Source organism: Microcaecilia unicolor, chromosome 4 (assembly GCF_901765095.1).
Source record: "Microcaecilia unicolor chromosome 4, aMicUni1.1, whole genome shotgun sequence".
NCBI classification, from domain to species: Eukaryota; Metazoa; Chordata; class Amphibia; order Gymnophiona; family Siphonopidae; genus Microcaecilia; species Microcaecilia unicolor.
Genome location: NC_044034.1, coordinates 370775162 through 370797494, shown reverse-complemented (window position 1 = coordinate 370797494; position 22333 = coordinate 370775162). Strand labels below are relative to the sequence as shown.

The following is a 22333-nucleotide window of genomic DNA, read 5'->3' as shown; positions in this document are numbered from 1 at the left end:
ATATGTAGCATGATGTTGTGTTGGATCAGATACAAATATATATACCAATATATAGTAACATAGTAACATAGTAGATGACGGCAGAAAAAGACCTGCATGGTCCATCCAGTCTGCCCAACAAAGATAAACTCATATGTGCTACTTTTTGTGTATACCTTACCTTGATTTGTACCTGTCCTTTTCAGTGCACAGACCGTATAAGTCTGCCCAACACTATCCCTGCCTCCCAACCACCAGCCCCGCCTCCCACCACTGGCTCTGGCACAGACCGTATAAGTCTGCCCAGCACCATCCCTGCCTCCCACCACTGGCTCTGCCACCCAATCTCAGCTAAGCTCCTTAGGATCAATTCCTTCTGAACAGGATTCCTTTATGTTTATCCCACGCATGTTTGAATTCCGTTACCGTTTTCATCTCCACCACCTCCCACGGGAGGGCATTCCAAGCATCCACTACTCTCTCTGTGAAAAAATACTTCCTGACATTTTTCTTGAGTCTGCCCCCCTTCAATCTCATTTCATGTCCTCTCGTTCTACCGCCTTCGCATCTCCGGAATAGGTTCATTTGCGGATTAATACCTTTCAAATATTTGAACGTCTGTATCATATCACCCATTTCTCCTTTCCTCCAGGGTATACATGTTCAGGTCAGCAAGTCTCTCCTCATACGTCTTGTAAAGCAAATCCCATACCATTCTCGTAGCTTTTCTTTGCACCGCTTCAATTCTTTTTACATTCTTAGCAAGATACGGCCTCCAAAACTGAACACAATACTCCAGGTGGGGCCTCACCAACGATTTATACAGGGGCATCAACACCCCCTTTCTTCTGCTGGTCATATCTCTCTCTATACAGCCTAACAACCTTCTAGCTATGGCCACCGCCTTGTCACACTGTTTCGTCGCCTTCAAAAGCTTTGCTGAAATCTAAGTAGATTACATCCATAGCTCGTCCCTGATTCAATTCTCCTGTCACCTAATCAAAGAATTCAATGAGATTCGTTTGGCACGATTTCCCTTTGGTAAAATATATTTGTACAGCTTTAAAAACGTATTGAAACTGCAGCAGAAACTGGCTTTCAATTCAAGCCCCTCTTCCCCCTCCCTTTGGGAACATTTAAAAGGACAAAAGGCACTATTTCAGAAGTCTTCAAACTTCCTCTCCCCCTCCCACTTGAAGGACTGTTAACAAAAGCTTGGCTGGGTGGGTACTTGAAGGATCACAAAGACATCTCCACCAGCAGACAGAGGGTCTAGGAAGGTATAACTCAAGCTATTGACTCGGAATGAAAGAATAAACAGGAAGCCATAAACCACTTGCCACAGAGGACTCGGTGCTCCCCCCCCCCTTTCAGATAAGACTTCAGCACATATAAAGACAAAGGGCTGATGGCATGTGACCCCTTGTAAACCACAATACCCAAGATCCTCTGCAAGCCTCAATATCCAGGACTCAGGGAACATTATAAAAGGCCTGGAAACAGCCCAGCTCGCTCTCTTGGGAATCTGCTGCTTTGGGATCTGCTGCTCTGGGGACCTCTCCTGTAACCATGCAGCTCATCACTCAGCTCCTATAAGAAAGACTTTTCTGTAAGTTAAAAACCTTTGATTTTAAAAACCTGCTACCTTACTTTAAGCACAGACTCTTATCTCTCACTGAAACATTAATTTCTGAAACTGTATTAAATATATAGTGTTCCTGGTCTTTAAACCTGGTAATGCAGGTTAATGCAATCCAATAAATATACTTAATTCCTCTAATTCATTGCAATTGTGAATCTTGTTGCCTTAATGGTAACTGGTGGAGAATTATTCAATATATGTATATCTTAAAACTTATAAATATTAGCGAGTGCTCTCAAGCAATATATCCCCAAGTATAAATTACTTCTTGTTACAGAGGAACTTCAGAAATCAAGTCTCGCCTCTCGGCCCAACAGAGAGGCGGAAGTAGAAGGGATTCAGGGCAGGAAGGGGAGGAGGCAGAGCCTGAGGAATGGGAGTTAACAAACTTCCAGCCAGATGAAAGGCCGGTAGCTGGTGCATTTGTATAATAGGAAGGTGCATTACATTTAACCTTTTTAACTGTTGGGCCAGACATGGTGAAGTCTGTAATTTCCAAACATATGTGACTTCTCAAAAAATGGGGGAAAATGTCTCATACACTCCTGTGGCAACACTCTCACTTTTCAGGTGCACACAGTGCAAAAAGTAATCGTAGACATTTAAAAAAAAAAACCCTTAAATGGAACAGGTAAGAAGAAAACCAAAATTCAAATGAGCACAGAGTGTCAAGGAGCAGATGTAACCAACAGTGACTATTAAAAGTAAAGGGCAAAAGGGTAAAGGTAAAGGGTCACGGATTTGATATATCACCTTTCTGTGGTACAGTCAAAGTAGTTTACATTTATTACAAGTAGGTGCTTTCACTGTCCCTAGTGGGCTCACAATGGAAGTGTGTGTGTGTGTGTGTGTGTGGGGGGGGGGGGGGTAACAGAATTCAAACATGCGTGGGATAAACATAAAGGAATCTTGTTCAGAAGGAATGGATCCTAAGGAGCTTAGCCGAGATTGGGTGGCAGAGCCAGTGGCGGGAGGCGGAGATGGTGCTGGGCAGACTTATACGGTCTGTGCCAGAGCTGGTGATGGGAGGCGGGGCTAGTGGTTGGGAGGTGGGGATAGTGCTGGGCAGACTTATACGGTCTGTGCCAGAGCTGGTGGTGGGAGGCAGGGCTGGTGGTTGGGAGGCGGGGATAGTGCTGGGCAGACTTATACGGTCTGTGCCAGAGCCGGTGTTGGGAGGCGGGACTGGTGGTTGGGAGGTGGGGATAGTGCTGGGCAGACTTATACGGTCTGTACAGCACTATCCCCGCCTCCCAACCACCAGCCCCGCCTCCCACCACCGGCTGGTGGTGGGAGGCGGGGCTGGTGGTTGGGAGGCGGGGATAGTGCTGTACAGACTTATATGGTCTGTGCCAGAGCCGGTGGTGGGAGGCGGGGATAGTGCTGGACAGACTTATATGGTCTGTGCCAGAGCCGGTGGTTGGGAGGAGGGGCTGGTGGTTGGGAGGTGAGGATATTGCTGGGCAGACTTATACGGTCTGTGCCAGAGCCAGTGGTTGGGAGGAGGGGCAGGTGGTTGGGAGGCGGGGATAGTGCTGGGCAGACTTATATGGTCTGTGCCAGAGCCGGTGGTTGGGAGGAGAGGCTGGTGGTTGGGAGGCGGGGATAGTGCTGGGCAGACTTATACGGTCTGTGCCAGAGCCGGTGGTGGGAGGTGGGGCTGGTGGTTGGGAGGCGGGGATAGTGCTGGGCAGACTTATATGGTCTGTGCCAGAGCCGGTGGTTGGGAGGAGGGGCTGGTGGTTGGGAGGCGGGGATAGTGCTGGGCAGACTTATACGGTCTGTGCCCTGAAGAGCACAGGCACAAATCAAAGTAGGGTATACACAAAAAGTAGCACATATGAGTTTGTCTTGTAGGGCAGACCGGATGGACCATGCAGGTCTTTTTGTGCCGTCATTTACTATGTTACTATGTTACCTGGGGCAATGGAGGCTAAAGCCGAAAGATCAAGAAAGATGAAGACTAAGACTAAGAAAAGACCCTTGACCCTGGGCATAAAGGGATAACTGGAGCAATTTCTGTGAAATGTACAGGATGAGAAGCCGAACTGGAGTGCACGTAGAATGGTTTGAGATCAGAAAAAAAAAACAGCATGGATTTGAGCAATTTGGAGATGAAAGTCAGGGGGAAATGGGTCAGTAGTTAGCAAGGCAGGCAGGGTACAAGGAAGATTTGGGGAAGTACTCTCAGTAAATGAAGCTCCAGGAAGAGAAAGTGAAAAACGTAACATAGCAGAAAAAGAAAATGCATTCTCTCAGCACCTAGCTTCTTCCCCCATCGCTCATTCCATAAACAAATTGCTCTCTAAAAAGGCTGCAACAAACTGAAAATGAAAAAAAGAATCAATATTGTATTAACGCCTGACTCCTGCAACCTAGCTTGTCAAGCAAGCACTGACAAATGAAGGCTGATGGATGGAGAACGGAGCATTGTGTATTCAGGGCTTTCCCCCCCCCCCCCCCCCCCCCCAATCCTCTCATACAGGTGGAATATTCTTTTATTTACCCACAATTAGGTTTTCTAAATCCCTGCCAGGCTTGTGTCACACTCTGACTTCATGATGTCAAGAGCATAATGAAGTGATTGACAAGCCATGACGGTCTCTCTTTTCTCAACTCAAGTTCATGGAGGTCAAATGCAGATCTTCCAGTACATACTGACCACTCGAATATGTTAAAAAAGTACACATTTATGTTCCCTCTTACCAAAAACATGTGGAAAGGGACACTTTGAAATATATGTCATGCAGAACTTGCATTTATCATAAAAACATAAGAATAGCCATACTGGGTCAGATCAATGGTCCATCCAGCCCAGTATCCAGTTTCCAACAGTGGCCAATCCAGGTCACAAGTACCTGGCAGAAACCCAAACAGTAGCAACAGTCCATGCTACTAATCCCAGTGCAAGCAGTGGCTTCCTCATGCCTGTCTTAATAGCAGACTATGGACTTTTCCTCCAGGAACTTGTCCAAATCATTTTTAAACCCAGAAACGCAAACCGCCGTTACCACCTCCTCCGGCAAAGAGTTCAAGAGCTTAACTATTCGTTGAGTGAGAAATATTTCCTCCAAGTTGTTTTACAAGTATTTCCATGTAACTTGAGTGTCCTCTAGTCTTTTTGAAAGAGTAAAAAATCGATTCACATCTACTCATTCTACACCATTCAAGATTTTGTAGACCTCAATCGTATCTCCCCTCCGCTGTCTCTTTTCCAAGCTGAAGAGCCCTAACCTCTTTAGCCTTTCCTCATACGAGAGGAGTTCCATCTCCTTTATCGTTTTGGTCACTCTTCTTTGAACCTTTTCTAATTCCACGATATCTTTTCTGAGATAAGGCAACCAGAACTGAGCACAATATTTGAGGTGAGAGGGCGGGCGGGCGGGCAGGTGGGGTGTGGCACGAGTGGAGGAGGGCGGCTTGTGGCGGTCCGGTTCTGCTCAAGGCCCGGCTATGTCTCTCGGCGGCCCTGGGGAGGGGAAAGTGTTTTTAAGCGTGCAGTCAATGTGTACCGATGTAGAACTTACTGCTGGATGCCTGACTGTGTCCCGCAGTAATCCATTTTACATATTACAAGGCTCTCCAAGGAGCCACCTTCTTAGTATTCTAATTCAAGGCAGTGGATTTAACCTGCACACTTAGAGGGTAAAGGGTCAAGGATTTGATATACCACCTTTCTGTGGTAAAAATAAAGCGGTTTATATCTATTATATGTAGGTACTTTCTCTGTCCCTAGTGTGCTCACATTCTAAATTTTATACCAAGGCAATGAAGGGTTAAGTGACTTGTGCAGGGTCACAAGGAGCTGCAGAGAGAATTGAACCCAATTCCCCAGGATAAGAGTCTGCTGCAGTAACCATTAGGCTACTCCTTCACTAGCAACATTCCATGTAGAATCTGAAATAGGGGAAGGGAAATGGGATTTGATATACTGACTTTCTGTGGTTTTTGCAACTACATTCAAAGCGGTTTACATAGTATATACAGGTGCTTATTTGTAAGCACCTGGAGCAATGGAGGGTTAAGTGACTTGCCCAGATTCACAAGGAGATGCTGTGGGAATTGAACCCAATTCCCCAGTATCAAAGTCTAAGGCACTAACCAATAGGCTACTCCTCCACTAGCAACTTTCCATCTAGAAACTCAAATAGAAGCAACATTCCACGTAGAATCTCAAACAGTAGCAACAGAATCTCAATAGTAACATAGTAACATAGTAGATGACGGCAGAAAAAGACCTGCATGGTCCATCCAGTCTGCCCAACAAGATAAACTCATATGTGTATACCTTACCTTGATTTGTACCTGCCTTTTTCAGGGCACAGACCGTATAAGTCTGCCCAACACTATCCCTGCCTCCCAACCACCAGCCCCGCCTCCCACCACTGGCTCTGGCACAGACCGTATAAGTCTGCCCAGCATTATCCCCGCCTCCCAACCACCAGCCCCGCCTCCCAACCACCAGCCCCGGCACAGATCATATAAGTCTGCCCAGCAGTATTTCCCGCCTCCCAACCACCAGTCCCGCCTCCCATCACCGGCTCTGGTACAGACCGTATAAGTCTGCCCTCCACTATCCTCGCCTCCCAACCACCAACCTCTCTTCCCCCACCTGCTCCACCACCCAATTTTGGCTAAGCTTCTGAGGATCCATTCCTACTGCACAGGATTCCTTTATGCATACCCACGCATGTTTGAATTCCGTTACCGTTTTCATCTCCACCACCTCCCGCGGGAGGGCATTCCAAGCATCCACCACCCTCTCCGTGAAAAAATACTTCCTGACATCTTTTTTGAGTCTGCCCCCCTTCAATCGCATTTCATGTCCTCTCGTTCTACCGCCTTCCCATCTCCGGAAAAGATTCGTTTGCGGATTAATACATTTCAAGTATTTGAACGTCTGTATCATATCACCCCTGTTCCTCCTTTCCTCCAGGGTATACATGTTCAGGTCAGCAAGTCTTTGCTCATACGTCTTGGAACGCAAATCCCATACCATTCTCGTAGCTTTTCTTTGCACCGCTTCCATTTTTTTTAAACATCCTTCGCAAGGTACGGCCTCCAAAACTGAACACAATATGCCAGGTGGGGCCTCACCAACGACTTGTACAGGGGCATCAACACTTCCTTTCTTCTGCTGATCACACCTCTCTCTATACAGCCTAGCAACCTTCTCGCTACGGCCACCGCCTTGTCACACTGTTTTGTTGCCTTCAGATCCTCAGATACTATCACCCCAAGATCCCTCTCCCCCTCAATACCTATCAGACTCTCCCCGCCTAACACATAAGTCTCTCGTGGGTTTCTACTCCCTAAATGCATCACTTTGCATTTCTTCGCATTGAATCTCAATAGTAGCAACATTCCATGTAGAATCTCAAATAATAGCAACATTCCATCTAGAATCTCAAATAGGGAAAGGAAAATGGGACAATATACTGCCTTTCTGTGGTTTTTGCAACTACATTCAAAGCGGTTTACATAGTATATACAGGTGCTTATTTGTAAGCACCTGGAGCAATGGAGGGTTAAGTGACTTGCCCAGATTCACAAGGAGATGCTGTGGGAATTGAACCCAATTCCCCAGGATCAAAGTCTAAGGCACTAACCACTAGGCTACTCCTCCACTAGCAACATTCCATCTAGAATCTCAAATAGAAGCAACATTCCATGTAGAATCTCAAACAGTAGCAACAGAATCTCAATAGTAGCAACATTCCATCTAGAATCTCAAATAGGGAAAGGAAAATGGGACAATATACTGCCTTTCTGTGGTTTTTGCAACTACATTCAAAGCAGTTTACATAGTATATACAGGTGCTTATTTGTAAGCACCTGGAGCAATGGAGGGTTAAGTGACTTGCCCAGATTCACAAGGAGATGCTGTGGGAATTGAACCCAGTTCCCCAGGATCAAAGTCTAAGGCACTAACCACTAGGCTACTCCTCCACTAGCAATGTTCCATCTAGAATCTCAAATAGAAGCAACATTCCATGTAGAATCTCAAACAGTAGCAACAGAATCTCAATAGTAGCAACATTCCATCTAGAATCTCAAATAGGGAAAGGAAAATGGGACAATATACTGCCTTTCTGTGGTTTTTGCAACTACATTCAAAGCAGTTTACATAGTATATACAGGTGCTTATTTGTAAGCACCTGGAGCAATGGAGGGTTAAGTGACTTGCCCAGATTCACAAGGAGATGCTGTGGGAATTGAACCCAGTTCCCCAGGATCAAAGTCTAAGGCACTAACCACTAGGATACTCCTCCACTAGCAACATTCCATCTAGAATCTCAAATAGAAGCAACATTCCATGTAGAATCTCAAACAGTAGCAACAGAATCTCAATAGTAGCAACATTCCATCTAGAATCTCAAATAGGGAAAGGAAAATGGGACAATATACTGCCTTTCTGTGGTTTTTGCAACTACATTCAAAGCAGTTTACATAGTATATACAGGTGCTTATTTGTAAGCACCTGGAGCAATGGAGGGTTAAGTGACTTGCCCAGATTCACAAGGAGATGCTGTGGGAATTGAACCCAGTTCCCCAGGATCAAAGTCTAAGGCACTAACCACTAGGCTACTCCTCCACTAGCAATGTTCCATCTAGAATCTCAAATATAAGCAACATTCCATGTAGAATCTCAAACAGTAGCAACAGAATCTCAATAGTAGCAACATTCCATCTAGAATCTCAAATAGGGAAAGGAAAATGGGACAATATACTGCCTTTCTGTGGTTTTTGCAACTACATTCAAAGCAGTTTACATAGTATATACAGGTGCTTATTTGTAAGCACCTGGAGCAATGGAGGGTTAAGTGACTTGCCCAGATTCACAAGGAGATGCTGTGGGAATTGAACCCAGTTCCCCAGGATCAAAGTCTAAGGCACTAACCACTAGGCTACTCCTCCACTAGCAACATTCCATCTAGAATCTCAAATAGAAGCAACATTCCATGTAGAATCTCAAACAGTAGCAACAGAATCTCAATAGTAGCAACATTCCATCTAGAATCTCAAATAGGGAAAGGGAAATGGGACAATATACTGCCTTTCTGTGGTTTTGCAACTACATTCAAAGCAGTTTACATAGTATATACAGGTACTCATTTGTACCTGGGACAATGGAAGGTGAAGTGACTTGCCCAGGGTCACAAGGAGATGCAATGGGAATCAAACCCAGGTCCCCAGGCTCTCAGCCCATTGAATTAATCATTAGGCTGCTCCTTCACTGAATCAATAGCACACATTGGTACAATGTAGAACATTCTGGAAAACTGCATGCACAGTTTAGTTGGAGAATTCTGTCTTAAGATAGTATTTTAACAATTTTGTACTTAAAGGTGAAGGAACCATAACATTTTGTAGAAACAGATTTACCTATTTGATATACATCCTCAGTCTAGATCTGAATGGAAGTTGTCATTTGGCAGATGTAAAATGTCCTCTGACATTTTCTATATTAGCTGTTCAGCAGACGTAAAGGAAGATTATATGACTCCCAGCAGTGTTTTTTTTAGACAGACATTAACATCTGAAGCAGCAATATGGAATAATAAAACCAGTAGTTGGTTGCTGACCACATGCTCATGGAAAGTATATTACCCAAAGTGGCGACGCTCACTGAACAGGACGTAATTAGCACAGGACGAAAGGCACAATTACCCAGAACCGCTGGTGTATGTCAAGATCACTTTTGGAAAGAGAAATCTTTTGCAACTCCATTGTCATCTGCCAGTGAGGCTTTTGAAAGTCCAGCACTCATGAACTTTCTTATAATGGCTCAAACCAACCTATATCCATGACAGAAAAACAGACGGCACCTGACATTCAGCCCATCGTATCTCAGGACAACCATACAGAGAATGCTGTTGCTTTACTCTCTTTTAGAATAAAATTCCAATTAAAATCAAATCCACTGTCCCTTTCTCATTGCAGTGTTTTCTAGAGTTTGTGTAACGTGTCTTACTCAACATGAGCCCTGCTCTACCCATTCCCTGCAGAGAAGGGCGACGGAAATGATAAAGGGGAGGGGATGACTTCCCTATGAGGAAAGGCTAAAGTGGCTAGGGCTCTTCAGCTTGGAGAAAAGGCGACTGAGGGCAGATATGATAGAGGTCTATAAAATAATGAGTGGAGTTGAACGGGTAGACATGAAGCGTCTGTTTACGCTTTCCAAAAATACTAGGACTAGGGGGCATGCGATGAAGCTACAATGTAGTAAATTTAAAACGAATCAGAGAAACGTTTTCTTCACTCAATGTGTAATTAAACTCTGGAATTTGTTGCCAGAGAATGTGGTAAAGACAGTTGGCTTAGCGGAGTTTAAAAAAGGTTTGAATGGCTTCCTAAAGGAAAAGTCCATAGACCGTTATTAAATGGACTTGGGGAAAATCCACTATTTCTGGGATAAGCAGTATAAAATGTTTTGTACATTTTTGGGATCTTGCCAGGTATTTGTGATCTGGATTGGCCACTGTTGGAAACAGGATGCTGGGCTTGATGGACCTTTGGTCTTTCCCAGTATGGCAATACTTATGTACCCTTGACTTAGTCCCAACTCACTGTTCTCCCTTCTTCTCTTTTCACCTTTCCTCTACCCTGGTCTGACCATCTTCTGATTACCTTTTCTCTTCTGGTCTCCTCCCTTCCTGCTTCATGCACTGATGCATCTCGCCCTACTTGCACATTAAATGATACTTCTTCCTCAAAAATTTCTATCGCCTTTCAAATTTACCTCCTCAGTCCTCTTCCCTTCTCCTTTCTCAGTGCCTTCTTCAGCTTAATCGTGACCTATCCTTGACATCCATGCTCGTGTGGTATTCATGCAGCACGTTCCAATGTGGCCATTCTGCCGATTACCGCCGGGAATGCCCCCACGTTAGAAAATAGAAAAATATTTTCTACTGCAGGAAACAGGGTGCGCCAACTTCGAAATTACCACCGGGTTCCCACGTTACCCCGGCAGTAATGTCGATTTGGCGTGCGCCACCCTACCGCTGCTTAGTAAAACAGCCCCTGAATATCGACAAACCAGACATTCAATGCCAATCACCAGAAATAAGTACTAACTACTTAACATTTCTAGAGCGCTACTAGGGTTACGCAGCGCTGTACAAAATAAACAGAGAAGGACGGTCCCTGCTCAAAGGAGCTTACAATCTAAAGAACGAAATGTCAAGTTGGGCAGTCTAGATTTCCTGGGTAGAGGTGTAGGTGCCGAAGGCGACGTTGAAGAGGTGGGCTTTAAGCAGAGATTTGAAGATGGGCAGGGAGGGGGCCTGGCGTATGGGCTCGGGGAGTTTGTTCCACGCATGGGGTGAGGCGAGGCAGAAAGGGCGGAGCCTGGAGTTGGCGGTGGTGGAGAAGGGTACAGAAAGGAGGGATTTGTCTTGAGAGCGGAGGTTACGGGTAGGAACGTAAGGGGAAATGAGGGTTGAGAGGTAAGGAGGGGCTGCAGATCGGGTACATTTGTAGGTTAGTAGCAGAAGCTTGAATTGAATGCGGTACCTGATCGGAAGCCAATGAAGTGACTTGAGGAGAGGGGTGATATGAGTGTATCGGTTCAGGTGGAAGATGAGGCGTGCAGCAGAGTTCTGAACGGACTGAAGGGGGGATAGGTGGCTAAGTGGGAGACCAGTGAGGAGTAGGTTGCAGTAGTCAAGGCGAGAGGTAATGAGAGAGTGGATGAGAGTTCGGGTGGTGTGCTCAGAGAGGAAAGGGCGGATTTTGCTAATGTTATAGAGGAAGAAGCGACAGGTCTTGGCTATTTGCTGGATATGCGCAGAGAAGGAGAGGGAGGAGTCGAAGATGACACCGAGATTGCGGGCAGATGAGACGGGGACGATGAGGGTGTTATCAACCGAAATAGAGAGTGGAGGTAGAGGGGAAGTGGGTTTGGGTGGGAAGACAAGAAGTTCGGTCTTGGCCATGTTCAGTTTCAGGTGGCGGTTGGACATCCAGGCAGCAATGTCGGATAAGCAGGCCGATACTTTGTCCTGGGTTTCTGCAGTGATGTCAGGTGTGGAGAGATAAAGCTGGGTGTCGTCAGCATAGAGATGATACTGGAAGCCATGAGACGAGATCAGGGAGCCCAGGGAAGAGGTGTAGATAGAGAAAAGAAGGGGTCCAAGAACAGAACCCTGAGGGACTCCAACAGACAGCGGGAGAGGGGTGGAGGAGGAACCATGAGAGTGTACTCTGAAGGTACGATGGGAGAGATAAGAGGAGAACCAGGAGAGGACAGATCCCTGGAACCCAAAAGAGGACAGTGTGTCAAGAAGTAAGTTGTGATTGACAGTGTCAAAGGCGGCGGATAGGTCGAGAAGAATGAGGATGGAGTAATGACCTTTGGATTTGGTGAGGAACAGGTCATTACAGACTTTGGATAATGCCATTTCTGTCGAGTGAAGTGGGTGAAAGCCAGATTGAAGCGGATCGAGGATGGTATGAGAGGCGAGAAAATCAATGCAACGGCTGTGAACGGCGCGTTCAAGTATTTTGGAGAGGAAGGGTAGGAGGGAGATGGGGTGGTAGTTGGAGGGACAAGTAGGGTCAAGTGAAGGTTTTTTGAGGAGTGGTGTGACAACCGCATGCTTGAAGGTGTCAGGGACAGTTGCGGTGGAGAGAGAGAGGTTGAGGATATGACAGATGGGAGGGGTGATAGTGGGAGAGATGGTGGTAAGTAAGTTGGTGGGGATGGGGTCTGAGGAACAGGTGGTGCATTTTGAGGAGGAGAGAAGATGGGCGGTTTCCTCTTCGGTGATATCAGGAAAAGAGGAGAAGGAGGCCTGGGTTGGTTGGTTGAGGGGGTGGGAGATAGAAGGAAGGGGAGGAGAAGGTTTAGCAGTGAATTCAAGGTTGATCTTTGGACCTTGTCGCGGAAGTAGTCAGCCAGTGATTGAGGAGAGAGTGAAGGAGGGGTGGGGGCAGAGGGCACTTTGAGGAGGGAGTTGAGGGTGGCGAAGAGACGACGCGGGTTAGAGCTGAGGGAATTAGTCAATTGAGTGTAGTAGTCCTGTTTGGCGAGGAATAGGGAGGACTGGAAGGAGGAAAGCATGACTTTGTAGTGAATGAAGTCAGCATGGGTGCGAGATTTCCTCCATAGGCGTTCAGCCGATCGGGAGCAGGAGCGAAGGTAGCGGGTGCAAGGGTTAAGCCAGGGCTGGGGATTAGTGCACCTAGTGGGACGGGAGACAGACGGTGCAAGGGTGTCGAGGGCGGAGGAGAGAGTGGCATTGTAATTGGAGACAGCCTTGTCGACGGACTCGGAGGACGTGATGGACGGGAGGAGATCAGAGATACTAGCGGATAAGGTGGGGGGGTCAACTGCCTGGAGATTCCTGGAGGTAGTAGTTAGGGTTGGGCGAGACTGAGGGGGAGGGTGATGAAGTGTGAATGTGATCAGGTGATGGTCAGAAATGGGAAGAGCGGAGACGCAGAGATTAGAGGGCGTGCAGGTAGAAGAGAGGACGAGATCAAGACAGTGACCAGATTTGTGAGTAGGGGTGGTGGAGCTCAGTTGGAGGTTTAAGGAGGAGGTTAGGGTGAGGAATTGAGAAGCGTATGAGTCAGATGGGTTATCAGTGTGTATGTTGAAGTCACCAAGAATGAGGGATGGGGATGAGGGCTCGAGAAAAACGGAGAGCCAGGCATCAAAGTCAGTAAGGAAGGAAGGGAGGGACTTATCAGGGGGGCGGTAGATGACTGCAACACGGAGTGGCAGCGGGTAGAATAGACGGATGGAATGGACTTCAAAGGATGAGAAGCAGTGAGACTGTGGTAGGAGGATGGGTTGAAAACTGCAGGAGGGCGAAAGTAGTATGCCAACGCCGCCGCCGCGGCTAGCTGTGCGGGGCGAATGGGAGAAAAGGTAGCCTCCGTGGCAAAGGGCTGCGACTGAGGCAGAGTTGTCGGGGGTGAGCCAGGTTTCGGTTAGAACGAGCAGATGGAGGGAACGGGAGATGAAGAGATCATGGGTGAAGGTAAGTTTGTTGCCGATTGAGTGGGCATTCCAAAGGGCACACGAGAAGGGGAGGGAGGAAGGGGGGAGGAGGGGAATTGAGATGAGATTGGAGATATCGCGGGAACGTTTGCATAGATGAGACGAGGACGAGGACATGTGTGGTGGACCTGGGTTGGGATTGATGTCTCCCGCGGATAGCAGGAGAAGGAGCAAGAGAGAGCGGAGAAGGGTGGGGGAGGTGGGGCGTCGAAGGCGCCGAAGCCGGGATGCGCTGAGGAGGAATGGGGAAGGGTTCATGGCAGGAAGGAGGTGTTGGAGGTTGAGAGCTAGGAAGGAGGAGGAGGACAGTAGGGATGGTGAGGTGGTGGGGGGTAGGGGTAGGTAGGGTATAGCAGTAGTGGGCAGGACGGGGGGATGGGTAGTGAGTTCGTGTGGTAGACAGTGGAGGGAGGGGGAAGAGATTGGGGAGGGATAGGGCGAGGAATAGAATGTGAAAGGGGGCCATGGGTAGTGAGAGAGGTAGGGAGTGGGTGAGCAGGCAGGTTGGATGAGCTGGTGGGGTGGAGTAAGCTGGTGCAGATGGACTGGAAGCTTGATCAGGCGGGCTGGAGCAGGCTGGTGCAGATGAGATGGACTGGATCGAGCAGGGAAAGCTAGATCAGACTGACTGGAGCAAGCAGGTTTAGGCGGGCAGGAGCAAGCTGGTGCAGATGGACTGGAAGCTGGATCAGGCGGGCTGGAGCAAGCTGGTGCAGAAGGACTGGATCAAGCAGGGATGCTGGATCAGGCTGACTGGAGGAAGCAGGTTTAGGTGGGCTGGAGCAGCAGGAGCGGATGGCTGGAGCAAGCTGGAAGAGTTGGATCCGACGGAGGCTGGAGCAGATGGACTGGGACAAGCAGGAAGAGCTGGATCCGACGGAGGCTGGAGCAGATGGACTGGGAGCAAGCTGGATCAGGCGGGCTGGAACAGCTGGAGCAGGTGACTGGAACAGGCAGGAAGAAGCTGGATCTGACGGACTGGAACAGGGTGGTGGAGATGGCCTGGAACGAGCAGGACGCTGGAGCAGGCGGACTGGAACAGGCAGGAAGAAGCCGGAACGTGCGGAGTGGATGGAACAGGAGGTAGAAACTGGGTCAGGTGTCTTGGAGCAAGATGAGCAGATGGTCCGGATTCGGCAGATGGATCAGAGCAGGCAGGGAAAAGCTGGGTTAGCAGAGTGGAGCGAGCTGGAGCAGGCAGATGGAGCGGAAGGAACAGAGTAGGCAGGCAGCTGGCCACTGCAGATGCTGGATCGGCGGGATGGAACGGGCCGGGGCTGGTGGACCCTCCCGTCGGCGCTGCGACTTCCTTTCCAGATGGTCAGTCCTTTGGGCGACTCGGTCCCTTGGTCAGCACTGCAGTACGCGCCCAGGCCGTTCTGGCCGGGGAGTGCGGCAGCAGTGCACAGGACCACAGTCGACCAGCGTGGCAGACTGCGGCCCGCACAACCTTTCTGCGCAGGAAACCCGAGCACTCTGGGCTCCCCCGGACTGCACGGGCAGAGAGACCGTGGGAGCTCTGAGCGGCCGGGCGGTAGTGGGGGCAGGACGCAGCCACGCGGCAGGCAGGCCACAGTCGACCCGGACCGTCCGGCTGCACCGGAAACCAACAACGCAGATCGCCACCTCCGTTCCTCCGAGAGCTCCACGATGTTCTACCTCCCTCCTGCCCTCTCTCAGAGCGGCTGTTGCAGAGCTTCCTACCAGGCGGCCATCTTGAAGCTACCCATCGGAGTTGCGATCCCGGCCGGAGGGGAAGCTGTTTCAGCGACGGGCCGCCTGGGACGCTACCAGAGCTCGCGCCGCGACCCCGAGGATAGCGATGGGTTCAGAAGACCCACCTGTCGGAGAGGAGGTCGTGGTTCGGCAAACCGCTAGCTCAGCTTCTTTGTCCAGCGGTTTGTGGTTGCAAGGTCGGTTGGGCTGCCTGGAGGCCACGAGGTCGGCTGGCCCACTTGGTGGTCGCTAATCCCTGGCTGGTAATCGCCAGGCCACCTCTTAGATCTCCTGGGCTCCGGTAAGGTCGGTCACTATCTCCCGTGTTCTGTTCTATCTATTTAATGCAGACTTTGTTGTTAGCTAACGGCCGTGGGTTTCGGAGCTCCTTGACTCCGTGACCCTTAGGTAGCGGCCATCTTATAGAAGTACATAAGTAATGCCACACTGGGAAAAGACCAAGGGTCCATCGAGCCCAGCATCCTGTCCACGACAGCGGCCAATCCAGGCCAAGGGCACCTGGCAAGCTTCCCAAAAAATGATCCAACACTGAATGTCTGGTTTAATGCTGGCAGCTGAATATTGGCCCCACAGGATCATAAAACAGGAGTCGTGTTCTGCGACCTGTTACATTTGACAGTGCCCCTAAGCCTGCCCCGGGAAAGCACATTCCCCCAGATTCTATATAGTGTGGTTAGATTTAAGCGCCAAAATCGGCGCAGATTCTATAACGCAACACATAACTTAATTGGTTTAACAAGCTAATGACCATTGATAACAGCACTTAATAAGCAATAATGAGTACTAATTGGCGTGGATTAGAACATAGGCATACAACTCGCTAAGTGTATTCTGTAACAATGTGCGACGAACTTCTAATGCACGGAGGCAAAAAGGGGCATGGTTATGGGTGGGGAAATTTGCATTGCAAAATTTAGATGCCTAGTTATAGAATAGGACCCAATGTGCCTAAATCTATGCACTGAGATTTACACCAGCTTTTCACTGGTGTAAGTGGATGTGCGCAGATATCAGCGCTGAAATAACAACTGAGCATATTCTATAATCGACGCCTAAATCTAGGTGCCGATTATAGAATACGCTTAGTCGACACTTATTTCAGCGCCAATTTTCTAGGCGCCATATATAGAATCTCCTCCATTGTGGAACAATGAGTGCACTTCAAACTGCACGCAGTCCATTTTCGCATGCTTTGAAACAATAAGTATTGCCATACTGGGACAGACCAAAGGTCCATCAAGCCCAGCATCCTGTTTCCAACAGTGGCCAATCCAGGTCACAAATACCTGGCAGAAACTCAAATAGTAGCAACATTCTATGTAGGACCCCAAAGAGTAGCAAGATTCTAGAATTCTAAAGAATAACAAAGATTCCATGCAGAATTTCAAAGTGTAGCAACATTCCATGTAGGACACGAAAGAATAGCAAGATTCCATTTAGAATCCCAAGTACATAAGTGTTGCCATACTGGGACAGACCAAAGGTCCATCAAGCCCAGCATCCTGTTTCCAACAGTGGCCAATCCAGGTCACAAATACCTGGCAGAAACTCAAATAGTAGCAACATTCTATGTAGGACCCCAAAGAGTAGCAAGATTCTAGAATTCTAAAGAATAACAAAGATTCCATGCAGAATTTCAAAGTGTAGCAACATTCCATGTAGGACACGAAAGAATAGCAAGATTCCATTTAGAATCCCAAGTACATAAGTACATAAGTGTTGCCATACTGGGACAGACCAAACGTCCATCAAGCCCAGCATCCTGTTTCCAACAGTGGCCAATCCAGGTCACAAATACCTGGCAAGATCCCAAAACATTTTTTGCTGCTTATCCCAGAAATAGTGGATTTTCCCCAAGTCCATTTAATAACGGTCTATGGACTTTTCCTTTAGGAAGCCGTCCAAACCTTTTTAAAACTTTGCTAGGCTAACCGCCTTTACCACATTCTCTGGCAACGAATTCCAGAGTTTAATAACACGTTGAGTGAAGAAAAATTTTCTCTGATTCATTTTACATTTATTACTTTGTAGCTTCATCGCATGCCCCCTAGTCCTAGTATTTTTGCAAAGCATAAACAGAAGCTGCACTTCTACCCATTGCACTCCACTCATTATTTTATAGACCTCTATCATGTCTCCCTTCAGTCGTCTTTTCTCCAAGCTGAAGAGCCCTAGCCGCTTTATCCTTTCTTCATAGGGAAGTTGTCCCATCCCCTTTATCATTTTCGTCGCCCTTCTCTACACCTTTTCTAATTCCACTATATCTTTTTTGAGATGCGGCGACCAGAATTGAACAGAATATTCGAGGTGCGGTCACACCATGGACCGATACAAAGGCATTATAACGTCCTAACTTTTGTCCAACTGTATTATTAAGCTCCTCTCCCTCTTTTTCTACAGATTGCGATAGATACATACTGTATACAAAAATCTATCAATGTGTCTATGATATCATTTGCATTTACACAAAATGCTATTACAATAGAATCATGCAAATTTTAACAGAAAGAAACGGAATGAATGTTCTAGCTGAACTCATTCTATCAACATGAAGTGTCACTGCGGTATCCAAGCTCCGTATTTTGACTCGCGGTGAATTTATGATGCACCAAAATATTTTGTCATTTAAACACTTACAGAAGGGAAGAAGAATTTGACTCAATCAGGAGAACTGCCACATACTTCCGAGGTCTTTGTTTACAGCTTAATTTCATAAAATGTGAAAATGTTGCTACCTATTTGCAAAACAATTACCAAACAGAGGTGTTATGAGATGTACAGATCTGCATCATTCAGTTCCGAATTTAGCATTTTCATTACACCACAATTCACATGTCTTTATTTGCTTGAAGTGGCTCTCTAAAGACCAGGTCTTGTGAATCTCCTTTAAATAAATTCTTCCATGCTGTCTATCATGGTATCATTTGTATTGTACCAATATCTTGGCCACTGCTTGGAAAACAGGATACAGGGCTAGATGGATCATTGGTCTGACCCAATATGGCTACTCTTAAGTTCTTATAGTAACATAGTAGATGACAGCAGAGAAAGACCTGTACGGTCTATCCAGTCTGCCCAACAAGATAAACTCATATGTGCTACTTTATGTGTATACCTGACCTTGATTTGTATCTGCCATTTTCAGGGCACAGACCGTAGAAGTCTGCCCAGCACTAGCCCCGTCTCCCAACCACTAGCCCCGCCTCCTAACCACCGGCATTGCCACCCAATCTCTGCTAAGCTTCTGAGGATCCATTTCTTCTGAACAGGATTCCTTTATGTTTATCCCACGCATTTTTTAATTCCGCTACCGTTTTCATCTCCACCACCTCCCGCAGGAGGGCATTCCAAGTATCCACCCACTCTCTCTGTGAAAAAATACTTCCTGACATTTTTCTTGAGTCTGCCCCCCCTTCAATCTCATTTCATGTCCTCTAGTTCTACCGCCTTCCCATCTACGGAAAAGGTTCATTTGTGGATTAATACCTTTCAAATATTTGAACGTCTGTACCATATCACCCCTGTTTCTCTTTTCCTCCAGGGTATACATGTTCAGGTCAGCAAGTCTCTCCTCATACGTCTTGTAACGCAAATCCCGTACCATCCTCGTAGTTTTTCTTTGCAGTGCTTCAATTCTTTTTACATCCTTAGCAAGATACGGCCTCCAAAACTGAACACAATACTCCAGGTGGGCCTCACCAATGACTTATACAGGGGTATCAACACCTCCTTTCTTCTGCTGGTCTCACCTCTCTCTATGCAGCCTAGCAACCTTCTAGCTACGGCCACCGCCTTGTCACACTGTTTCGTCGCCTTCAGATCCTCAGATACTATCACCCCAAGATCCCTCTCCCCGTCTGTACATATCAGACTCTCACTGCCTAACACATATGTCTCCCGTGGATTTCTACTCCCTAAGTGCATCACTTTGCATTTCTTCGCATTGAATTTTAATTGCCAAACCTTAGACCATTCTTCTAGCTTCCTCAGATCCTTTTTCATGTTTTCCACTCCCTCCGGGGTGTCCACTCTGTTACAGATCTTAGTATCATCCGCAAATAGGCAAACTTTACCTTCTAACCCTTCGGCAATGTCACTCACAAATATATTGAACAGAATCAGCCCCAACACCGATCCCTGAGGCACTCCACTGCTCACCTTCCCCTCACCCGAGCGAATTCCATTTACCACCACCCTCTGGTGTCTGTCCGTCAATCAGTGCCTAATCCAGTTCACCATGTCAGGTTCTATCTTCAGCCCGTCAAGTTTATTCAAGAACCTCTTGTGGGGAACCGTGTCAAAAGCTTTGCTGAAATCTAAGTAGGTTACGTCTATAGCACGTCCCTGATTCAATTCTCCGGTCACCCAGTCACGTTTGGCATGATTTACCTCTGGTAAAACCATGTTGTCTCGGATCTTGCAACTTATTGGCTTCCAGGAAATTCACTATCCTTTCCTTCATTACTTTTCCAATAACCAAAGGTTTATCTATCATATTTCTGTTATATGATTGTTCTGCTGTGCTGTTAAATATGTATATTCCTTATGCTGTTTCATGTTCATCCTATTATTAGGTTTCAATTTGCTGTTTCCAAGTTTACCTCATTTAGGGGTCCTTTCACAAAGCTGTGGAAAAAGGGGGCCTGCGCTGGCATCGGCTCGTGTTTTTGATGTGCGCCGAGGCCCCCTTTTACCGAAGCGGGTAAAAGGCAGGTTTAAAGAAAAAAGAAATGGACATGCGGCACGTGAAGCACTTGCCATGCACCCATTTCGGGTGGTGGTAAGGGCTCCCGCGCTACCTCAGCGGCAACCGGGCAGCAAGTGGCACTGCCCAATTACTGCCAGGTACACACCAGCACTGCAAAAATAAATGATATTTTTGTAGCACTGGAAATGGCACGTGTTGGGGGTGGGAGCTGCCGCCGGGCTGCTGTGGTAGCCTGGCGCTACTTCCCTTTTAGCCGCGCGGCCATTTTGGGCAGGGGAGTCCTTACCACCACCCACTGAGGTGGAAGTATGGGCTCACGTGCTATCCCGGCGGTAACCAGGTAGTGCGTGGCACTGTCCCATTACAAACGGGTACACACCAGCGATACAAAAATATATATTTGTAGCGCCGGATATGACGAGGCGCTAGGGGTGGGAACTACCACTGGGCTGCTGAAGAGCCCAGCGGTAGCTCCCTTTTAGCGAGTGGTAAGCCCGCGTTGGGCTTACCATCGCTTTGTAAAAGGGGCCCTACGTGTTTTGTTAACCTGGGGAAATGGAGGGTTAAGTGACTTGCCCAAGGTCACAAGGAGCTGCAGTGGGAATCAAACCCAGTTTTCCAGGACCAATACCTGCTCCACTAACCATTAGGCTATTCCTCCATGATGACATTCATTTGAAAAACAACAACAACAAAATTGAACACATAATGAAAGTTTTCTGGGTGTCCATCTCTCCTATAATCTTAGAAAAGAAGAATACAGAACCATGACCTCTCTCAAATAGAAAGATGACACCATCATTAAGCCAATTGATGGAAGGAATAGTCGTAAGCAGGGTAGATTAGTTTTCCCAAACCTAGTCTTGGAGGCACCCCAGCCAGTCAGGTTTTCAGGATACCTACAATAAATATTCATGATTGAGTTTTTGCATGCAGTGGAGGCAATGTATGCGAATCTCTCTCATCATGCAAATCTCTCTCATGAATATTCATCGTAGGTATCCTGAAAACTTGACTGGCTGGGGTGCCTCCAAGACCAGGTTTGGGAACCACAGGGGTACCTTATAGTCAGGAGATTTCGAGACACCCTGGTCCATGCATTTAAACAGGATCCCATCCCCACCCTTCAGACTATGATTACAGACTCTTGTTGACACTAGGATGGGCTGCTGGATTCTGGATAGTGCAGGATGGTTTGGCAGTGGAACTGGGATTTATCCAGCGACCAGTGATATTCAACGCCAGTATCTGGATAAGTACAAAGCTGTCCACTTAGTGGTCTAAGGAAGCTCAAATTGTTTCTTGGTTAATTAGTTAATTCGATGAAGATTGTATATTTTCTTTTGGCTGTATTTCACAAACAAGTTATGCTTGTTAATAATATTGAAATCAATCAATCAATAAATCAATCAATAAATCAATAAATAAAAAGTACAAAGCTGTCCAAAGTTGCCCAGGTGGCTATCCTGATGCCAGCACTGAATATTGGAAGCATCCGAATAAATTTCGGCTCTGGCCCCGGACAGATCTTGAACTATTCACCAGCACTCAAAGTGGTCGTGTCCTAAGACTCCCACGTGCAACTGAATCACCATATCAACGTGGAAAGAAAACTGGAACGGTATTAACTCCTTTTAAGTAGCATGGCCGATCTGGTACAGAAAGAAGCTCTTTTTATTCATTACCTTAATATCAAATGACCCCGGAATGCCAACTTGATTGTAGAGCTCCAGCTGATCCTTAACAGGTGACACCCAGAGCTCCAGTTGATTCAACTGTTGTTCAAACTGGACAAAATTCTTTATGAGATCCTCAATTTCTTTCTGTTTTGCTGGTAAGTCCTTCGATGCCTGCAAAAGAAAATATACATCATTTTGTCTTGAAGGAGGTCAGACCCACCAGAAATACAAAAAAAAATCTTGTTATAATTGAATGGCAAAATGCATACCTGAAAAAATATGTTGATTTATTAACCAGAGTAAAAGAGTTATTTCAAATCTGCACACAGAGCGATCAATATTCTGAAACTGTGCTGCCTTAATGTGTCTCTTTAATCAGTGCAAGTGACGACCTCTTTCAAAGATCTTACATTTTCCTCATGTCTCATTTTCTTTTTTTCTTCTCAACCCTTTGCATGCTCTCTGTATTTTATCATTCAAAAAGATGGTTTCCTGGACAAGTCGGGCTACTTCAAAGAACAAAGGTTCACATTACTCCTCTAAAAATTATATATTTCGGTCCTCAGAAAGACTATGGG

The 22333-nt window shown here is 46.9% G+C and overlaps 1 protein-coding gene across 2 annotated transcripts in view; it reads right to left on the bottom strand.

Moving 5' to 3' along the window:
• DMD (dystrophin) overlaps positions 1-22333 on the bottom strand; it is a 2615032-nt gene that overhangs the window by 666897 nt on the left and 1925802 nt on the right. For both annotated transcript variants that reach the window (XM_030202363.1, XM_030202359.1), the window contains one exon: positions 21762-21926. In XM_030202363.1, coding sequence (XP_030058223.1) covers positions 21762-21926 — 165 coding nt within the window. The remainder of the gene's footprint in view (positions 1-21761; positions 21927-22333) is intronic.